Below are 8,828 nucleotides of genomic sequence, written 5' to 3' on the forward strand. Positions count from 1 at the left end.
TGAACACAGGTCATGGAAATTAGCGATTTATAAATCACTATTTGCCCAAAATATATTTCACAAAAAACTTAAGATGTTAGCCTCTGACTAATCTTTTCCAATAAATAAAATTACTATGGGCTAACCTCTCATACTGAACCTGAACTTAAAAAATAGCCTTATCTTAAGACGTTAATATGAAAAGTTTGAAAAATACATAAAAATTAAACTCTGGATAATCTGAATACAAAAAACTTTAACACAGTCTGAACATGGAACTAGTATGCAACAGGACATGCAATCAATTTCTTAAAATATTGTGCTTCTCTTGTATTAAAATACCAGGTTGTTTCTGTACTTCAACAAGGAAGCTTAGAAGACAAGAAGTCTCCTGGATACCAGCTTATTGCAACAATTTATTCTACATTATAGTACTTTCCATGTTTCCTTAAAAATTGACCACTGATTTAAAAATGAGCAAGTCCTTTTAAGTTATATAAGCTAGAAGTGGAAAAACACTGACAAATGTTAAAATGACTCTGTTCAGTATACTATTACTTCTTCTTAACCACTCACATTTTAGTTTCTGCCTAGCAATTCTGTAGTATGCCAAACACACTAGGTTTCTTCCCTTGTCTTTTTTCAAAACTCTTCATTTAAAATAAAATACTAGTAATCTGAACCCCCCCAAAATATGAAGGAAAAAGGAATAAAAATACAAACATGCCTGGCTTACCAGCTCCCCCTCTGAAGTTGCTTCCTGGTCCTGGACCAAAGTTACCACCACCTCCACGTGCATCACCAAAGCCAAAGTTACCTAGAATGATTTTGAATTATCTTAAGTATTCACTTCCTGAAAAAAGGATCTAAAAATCATAAAACAATAAACCTCCATACCTCCTCTCCCACTCCTAGAATTTTGAACTTCTTGCATTTCTTGTCTAGATAAAGCTTTTCTTACTTCTGCATTGTGACCATTGATGGTGTGGTATTTCTGCACTGTGATCACAAAACATGAAAAATACACTCAGTACTTCTGGGGTTAAAAACAAGGTAAACAGCCAAATACAAACATTTCTTCTCATACCAATACCAACCAAACCAACCCAGATTGTAGATATTCTTCTATTACTTAAGATAGGAAGAGAGGGACACTTTTTTTTTTTTAAATAGGATTAAAAAAAAAAATTACACACACACACACAAAAACGTTCGCCTTATTAACCGGAGGCCTGAACCAACACTTCCATCCCAACAGCCTTTATACATTTAAGTAGTACTATGAAACCCAAACTTGCATAAATATTTACTGCAAAAGGCACCACTAGCTGTGATATAGTTGTAATACAGCTATACTTACAAACTATTTTATCCACCGGATCATGGTCATCAAATGTAACAAAGCCAAAGCCTCTCTTTTTACCAGACTGTCTGTCAGTTATTATTTCAATAGTGTCAATTTTTCCATACTCTTCAAAGTAGTCTCTAAGGTGGTGTTCCTCAGTATCTTCCTTAATTCCACCAACAAAAAGTTTTTTCACAGTAACATGGGCACCAGGTTTTCCAGATTCCTAGAAAGTATTACAAGTTTTTTTAAATTGATAAAGATGAAAGAGGAAATTGTACACCATGTACATTTTACAAATGTTTGGAAGTCAATTTAAAGTCTGATTAATTTTAAAAAGTGAATACCAGTATTTTAGGTATCTCACCACTCATCTGCAATATTACTGCCAGGGTTAGGGATTTTTTTGTTTTCTTATTTTTTAAATGCTTGTAATCCCTCCATTTGCTATGTGAAAGATCTAAAGAGACATGACAAACTTAGGGAAAAAAAAAGACATATTTTTACCCTAACACTTTTTTTTAAATCAATCTTAGATTTTACTTGTAAAGATATTATTTTTTCAAATGAAAGTATGCTTTTAAAATAGATTGCATTGTTTTATTTTCAGACCATGGTTTTTACGTTTTATGTATCACCCAAGATTATTGGAATCTGACCTGTACTGACTTTAAGGAAGCCATGATCCCACTTTTGATTTTCAAAATATGAAGCTCCCCAAAATATACCACTCTGAACAAAAGGAGTCAGCACTGGGGATATATCCGATTTGTAAACCCTCACTATAGGAGCATTCACTTAACTTGAAATGGCTCCTCTCAAGCACGTCTTTAACTCATGTTGATAAAAATCAACAACTACACCTGCACATAGTACTTTAAGAAGTTTAAAGCAGTGTAACAAGTAAAAATTTAAGAAGCACGTCACATTTTCTCTAGACTCAACCACAGCTTTTCAACTACAAGAAGTCTATGAGTTTACTATGCTTAAATTTAAAAATAAGTATACCCTAACCAAAATGTTGATAGAGACTTCCACATAGCAAAAGCCTCCAAGATTCTGCTTACCTCTCTGGCCACTGCTCGCTTAGGTTCAACCACCCTTCCATCAATTGTATGAGGCCTGGCAGCCATTGCTGCATCAACTTCAGCCATTGAGGAGAATGTTACAAAACCAAATCCCCTTGATCGTTTGCTGGCCGGATCTCTCATCACCTATTAAAGACAGTTAGTTTTTTTGTTTTTTTTTTTACTTTTCCACTGACAAGTTTTTGTATAATATGTGATAGTAACATGTCTATACATCTTTTCTAATTTAGATTTTTCTTGATTTATATAAAAAATGTGTTATGTAATTTTGCACTACAGAAAACAACACCTTGCTCTTTATTATGAAAATTGACTGTTTCAATTACCATTAATGGCTCATTCACATACTTAAGATGTACATCACCAATGTAAGTTTTTTTTAAAGATCTTGTTCCACTTGCTTCCATTTGCCCTCATAAAAAAAATTAAAGGAATATATGTTATCAATTAAACAGAACCTATTACACTTCAACACACGTAATACAAAGTTAAGAGGCAGTACTGCCGCCACATGTCAGCTGTACTGCCCACAACACGTACCTGCAGGACAAATCTGAAATACTTAACGTAACTCTCTAAAATAAGTCAACAGCTCTTGAAATTTGGTCAGGACACACCATTTTTACAAAATGCCCGTATTATTCGCCTATTACTAATACATAAAACTTACCACACAGTCTGTAAGCTTTCCCCATTGTTCGTAGTAGTTTCGCAGACTTTCTTCTGTTGTTTCAAAGCTTAAGCCACCAATGAACAGTTTGCGAAACTGTTCCTTTTCCCTCTATTTTGGAGAACAAGATAATATTCATGTCATTTCAAGTTTTCCTTATAGTGTAGTTAAACTAAACTAGTATTGTAAGACTAAATCATCTCAGACTAATTCAGAACTTCCACTGAACATTCTTTTTCAACTTTAGGCTGTATTTTGTTTTGCATTTTTTTAAAATACCGTACTGCTTATTCGATCTTTCAAGTTGTTTCCTCTAGTATGAGTTCACCTTCATAATTAACATTCTAAGATTTATCATCTTCCCAATACTTCCCAAAACTAATTTTGAGTTCTTACATAAGAGGCTTCCTTAAATGTTCTTCCTACATTACTGTTTTTCAAAATAAAAAAAATGCAAGATTAAAATAAGCAAAATGTTTATTTTGCCAGATCAGATTAACACAAAGTCTGTGCTGAATGTTCCAACACACATTTTAATTAAAAAGCAATGGATAAGACATGTTTCCAAACACAACTACAAGCCATTAAGCTATTTCTTTTATCAATTCATTCAAATGTAGTATCAAGCTAGCACTTATGGAATGGGACCTACTCAAATCGCAAATTCTACAGAAACTGCAAAAAATGGCGTTTTCTGCAATTTTGTGCAGAATCACTGGGGGGACAACAGGGACTTGCCAATTAAAAAAAAAAAAAAAAAATGATGGCACCCCACCTTGCAGCCCCTGGCAACTGGGAGAGGGGGAAGAAATGGGAGGCACAGGAACAAAAAGGCTTGCAGCCAAGCTAGCAGTCATCCCCTCTGCCACTGATTGGCCGAGAGGACTGCCTTTCATGTGGCCCTCCCCAACCCACCAACCAGCAGTGAGGGGGTGGGGCTCCCTGGCCAATCAGGGACTTAGGAGGAGCCCACCATGCAAAGACCATGTAAATGGCAGTCAGCACCTTGAAATCACCTGTCCTGCCACCTAAATTTTGCAAAGTCCCTACTTATGGAAAGTACCTGAAGGGCTAATCCAGCACTAATGAAATGGTGCGAGTTTCCCTCCTACCTATTCTCCCCAAAAAAACCCAAAAAACAAACAAACCTAGTCTAAAAAGACACTGTTGCCAGTTTTGTCTATAAATGTGTTTGTATCCTACTTTAAAATGATAATCACTTCAACTTATTTTCCAACAAAATATTCAGACTAATAAAAGCTTTTTGATGCTGCCTAGGCAGGATTTTAACTAGAGGGAGACATGGAAAAAGGGTCACTGAAAGTAATACCGAAACATTTTGATAATGACTTCAAACCAAGACTAGACTAATTTCAGATAGCAGAAATTGCACTGTTCATTTTTTTAAGTTACAGCCTTATCCTGTACTTCTTTAGAACTGACTGCAGAGCCTAAGGTGTGCAGTACTCAGACATTTGAAAAAACTGAATCATGTATTACAAACATGGGCCCCAATAAACCCCTAGAAAACTAGAAAAATGAATATTGCATCTGCCAACAGTGTAATAACAGCACCACCTACATCTTTTACTATGCTTTTTGATCAAGATTCAAAATGTTTAATAGAACATCAGCATCATTTTCTGCATTTGAAAAGTGGGAAAATTAGCCAAAGAAGCCAAGTGCATTAACCACTGGGAAAAGAAAACCTAAATGCCTAATTCTAGTAACAGTCAACTAGAGTACCTGCACTATTACAGCATAATTGCAAACACATAGATTTTAATGAATTTTCCACCAACCATCCTTTCACATCACAAAATGTTAAATGAAACTGAAGAAAGGAAAAGGAAAATTTAAAGCAAGTACTAATAAAACTTGGCATGCCAACAGAATAATCCTATAGGTATTTTGTTACTGTAACAAAAAACAGATAGCAATTTCAACTCTAACCAATACCTACAAGAAAGAGTTATTAAAATCACTTAAAAAATGAAATGAATAAAATTACAGTACTAGTTCTCAAACAAGCCTGTGAATCATCAGTGGTGCAGAGCACTTGGTAAGGCTTGCTTGTAGGCTACAACTTCCTTACAAGAAGACAACTACAAATAAATTTACTTTCCCCAATATAAGCAATTGCCATATGGGAATAATACAACTAGGAAAGGAGGGTTGGAGCATGTAGCCCCACATGGCCTAAGGCAGCATCCCCCAACCTTTTTGCCACACAGCACATTTACCTAAATAAAAAAGCACAGCAGCACACTGGATGCAGAGCAGAGGGAGTGGTGTGCAGCCAGCCGGATGGCATTTTGGGCCAGAGCCATGCTCCCTATCTGTGTCCACAGCATCAGCAGGCGGGGGGGGTGTGGCTCCACACTGGTGTGCCACCGGTTGGGAAACACTGATCTAAAGAATTTTTAACCACAGTACGTGGCCTCGTGGCATGCCCTGACATCCTTTCAAGGGTACCATACAATGTTAGCACTGTTAGGTTTCCAAACGTGAGTCACAAAATACACCCAGAGATTTCAAATAGAAATCCATAGTTGTGGTCTCTCCAAATTCTTCACAACAAAAAAAATTGCTATATTTTTCAGTAACCAAAAAAAGTAGCGAATATTACTGCCTTTAAAAATAGAGCTGACATTTTTTTGAGGGGTGTCATGAGTCCATCAAGGGTGCTTTTAGTTTACCTAGGGGTACCCTGAATCTAAAAAGGTTGAGAACCACTAGTCTAAGAAATGTGAGGGGCAAGAGTTTTGACCATGTCTTTTACTGGGACCAACTATATAATATGGGGAGGGGGAAGAGAGAGAGAAGGGGAATGTAAGACAAGCTTTCAGGCAGCCATTGGGATTACCAAGGGAAAAGACTACTATAATTAATCTCCATATTAAATTATGGTTCACATTACGGTTTAAGATATTATAGCACGTGTGCGTGTGTACACACATGCATTTAAGTAAGGTCTCAGGCAAGCAGTCTGATGACAAGTGAACTCTGATGACAATGTGTGGTTAGAGGGAGATAGGTAGGCAAGTCATTCTGAAGTCAAGCAGAAATACAGGGTAGAGTAACCAACTCAAAAATGCACATGCTCACATCACTTCATGGGGTAAGCACAGGCTCGTGAAAGTTTGTGCACCTGATTTAGTTAGCCTACAAATGTGCTTTGCTACTCAGCCTTATGCCTAAGCGTGTTACTTCTTGTTCATCTGAGGATTTTTACCTTTACTGGATAACCACCAAGTACACTGCATGCACTGGGATGTTTAACACATTAATTAAAATATGTTTTTGCCCTACCAAAGGCAGAGCCTTAGGACTAAGACTATATTTCCTGAGTCTTAGGGAATGCAAAGGTTAGCTTACAAGTCAGAATCAAGCTAACCCACTATAATGGAAACTGCAGAGTTTTACGCTTGTATGTCTCCACCTCACTTTTACTTGCTTGCTTGTGAAATCTGGATGGGGGGAAAAAAAACTGTTTCAAAATGCCAACAGAAAAGCCAGCTCTGAGCATCTGGATCCTAAGCAAGGTAAGAGCTTATCAAATTACCAGGAGCCTCCTTGTTCTCCCTATTACACAGCACACAGAGATAAAAACAAACAAATCCGTCTCAACTGTTGTAAGAGCAAAGCCACCAAAAAATGGCGGCTAGAAATTTAAGGGGCGGGGAGAGAAGATTCCGCATCCCGGCGCTGAACGCCCGCCAAAAAGGGCGCGGGGGCGGGAGCTGCGGCTCACGGAGGCCGCTCGGGGCAATGCGCGGCCGCGCGGGCAAAGCCGGCGCCTCCTAACCCCTGCGCCGGAGCGCGCTGCCTCCAGGACCCGAGTACATCAGGCTCGAGGTGGCCGCCATGTGGCAACGCCGGGAGCCTGAGCCGGAGCCGCTAGGCTGCGGAGAAGGAAAATGGCGCCCACAAGCCACCGCCTGCCGGGGAAGCGATGCGGCAGGACGGGAAAAACCTCCCTCGAGGAGGAGCCGCGCGCCTCCCCCCACAACTCGGCTGCGTCCGCGGCCGGCGGAGGAAACCGCAGCCCCCCTCCTCCCAGCGCCGCCTCTCACCAACTTGGCCGCGGCGCTGCCCTGGCTCACGGCCCGCCTCCCCATCTTGGCGCGGAGCCCCGGGCCCTCCTCACACACGAGCCAGTCTGCGCGCCGCCATTTTCTCCCTTCGCCTCGTTACCGCCATTAAGAGCCGGAGCCGGTCGGCACCAGGGGCACGCGGACTCTCCCCCCCACTGCCGTTAGGTTCAACGGTCCCGGTGACTGACTCTTCCCTCTCCCCCCGGCGCCAAAGCTGCTGCTTCCCCCCCTTCCCCTTGCTAGCCCCAACCACCGCCGGTGCTTCCAGAACCTTTCTCCTTTAACTGCCGTTGGGGCGGCGCTAGCGGCGCGCGGGAGAAGGGGATGTGGGGGCGCCGCGGCCGAGCCCTGAGCGCTGCCAGGCACGTACCATATTCTTCATGGTGCGGGCGGCCCCGGGTGCGAACGCACACGACTGGCCCAGAAATGGCTGCCTCGGCCGTTACGTAATTTGAAATTCGGGCTCGTAGCTACCCTCCTGTTTTCACCTCACGCCAGTTTGCGCCTGCCCTGCCTAAAGCGCGCGGCTCCCGGGGGGGGGGAGGGGGGAACTGGGCCGCGGCACCGAGCTCCCCTTTGTGTTTTACTGTCCGCAGAAAAGAAAAAAAAAGAAAAAGTCAGCGGCTCCAGTAGCAATGGCCGCCTCCGGAATGAGCCGAAGCACCCGTCTTCGTCGAGCTCCTCAGCTTCGGCGCCTGACGGAAAAAGCCGAAGCGGCCACAGCCGAGGAACCGAGGAAGTTCGGCTCTTTCCGGAAAGAGCGAGCCCGGGCCCCGGTACCCTTACGCTCCGCTTCGGCCATTTCCGCAAGGGGAATCGTGAGGCGCCGCGTGGCCGACCGGAGCCGAAGCGACTCGGCTCAGCGCGGGGGGGGGCGCTGCTCCCTGTTCCAGCTTTCCGGGAAGGGCCGAAGCCGCTCGGAATCGAATCGTCGCGCCCCCCCACCTCCCGCGCCCCGACCATTTCCCCTCCGCCTCACGGCGAGCCACGAAGCCCAGATTTTGTCCCTTACGGCTTTCCCGCCTAGCGCCCTTCTCGCCCGGTTCCTCGGCCTCGTGCACCCAGGCCCAGCCCCACTCCCTCCCGGCCGGGGCTGAGGGAGCCGCCGCCATATTGCGTCCCCATCAGCGACTCACCCAGTCGCTCTCCCGGTCCCCGCGAGGCATCTTCTTCCGTCTGGGCGCGCGGCGAGGTTGGGTCCCCGGCGCTGCGCTGGGCTCCCGTGGGAGAGACGTCTTGGCCCGCTGCTGCGCTGGCGACCGCGCGGCACTGGGGGGGAGGGGAAGGCAGCGGCTCCGGCGCGCGCGGAGGCGGCAGCAACAGCGGCGTCCTGCGCTGTGGCCCCGTCGCCGGCGCAGCAGCAGCTGCGGCGGCAACTCCCCTCACGCAGGCACGCAGTGCCCGCCCCGCCCGTGGCCCCGCCCCGCGCGCGCCCGGCCTCCCGCCCGCTCGCCAGCCCTGCCTCCCTCCTGCCGCGGATGCCGCTGCGCTCAGTGCGCGCAGGGAGCGAGGAGGCGACGGGGACGCCGCGGAGCCGCCGTGAAGTCTGTATCCTTCTCCTTTCCTCTCGTTCTCGTCCCCCGACCCGCTGCTCTCGGCGCCGGTGCAGCCCCCGCGAGGCGCGGGCGCGGGCGGCCGAGGAGGGGCCC

The 8,828-nt window shown here is 44.7% G+C and overlaps 2 protein-coding genes across 10 annotated transcripts in view; one reads left to right on the forward strand and one right to left on the reverse strand.

Annotated features, from left to right (window-relative positions):
- HNRNPA2B1 (heterogeneous nuclear ribonucleoprotein A2/B1) overlaps positions 1-8,549 on the reverse strand; it is a 14,408-nt gene extending 5,859 nt beyond the window's left edge. The window contains exons 1-6 of one of the 8 annotated variants that reach the window (XM_019534915.1): positions 8,316-8,549; positions 3,083-3,193; positions 2,392-2,538; positions 1,340-1,550; positions 877-978; positions 707-796 (exon numbers count right to left, since the gene is read on the reverse strand). In XM_019534915.1, coding sequence (XP_019390460.1) covers positions 707-796; positions 877-978; positions 1,340-1,550; positions 2,392-2,538; positions 3,083-3,193; positions 8,316-8,345 — 691 coding nt within the window. In that variant the 5' untranslated portion in view covers positions 8,346-8,549. Of the gene's footprint in view, positions 1-706; positions 797-876; positions 979-1,339; positions 1,551-2,391; positions 2,539-3,082; positions 3,194-7,158; positions 7,237-7,549; positions 7,647-8,315 lie in introns of those variants that run through there. The other 7 variants (XM_019534923.1, XM_019534933.1, XM_019534942.1 and 4 more) reach the window with 7 other exon arrangements.
- An 83-nt stretch (positions 8,550-8,632) lies between these two features.
- Positions 8,633-8,828, forward strand: part of CBX3 (chromobox 3) — a 13,655-nt gene continuing 13,459 nt past the window's right edge. The window contains exon 1 of one of the 2 annotated variants that reach the window (XM_019534962.1): positions 8,633-8,723. In XM_019534962.1, the coding sequence (XP_019390507.1) occupies positions 8,658-8,723 (66 nt within the window). In that variant the 5' untranslated portion in view covers positions 8,633-8,657. The remainder of the gene's footprint in view (positions 8,724-8,828) is intronic. The other variant, XM_019534967.1, reaches the window with a different exon arrangement.

This window comes from Crocodylus porosus, unplaced genomic scaffold (assembly GCF_001723895.1).
Source record: "Crocodylus porosus isolate Cpor-Errol unplaced genomic scaffold, CroPor_comp1, whole genome shotgun sequence".
Classification (NCBI taxonomy): domain Eukaryota; kingdom Metazoa; phylum Chordata; order Crocodylia; family Crocodylidae; genus Crocodylus; species Crocodylus porosus.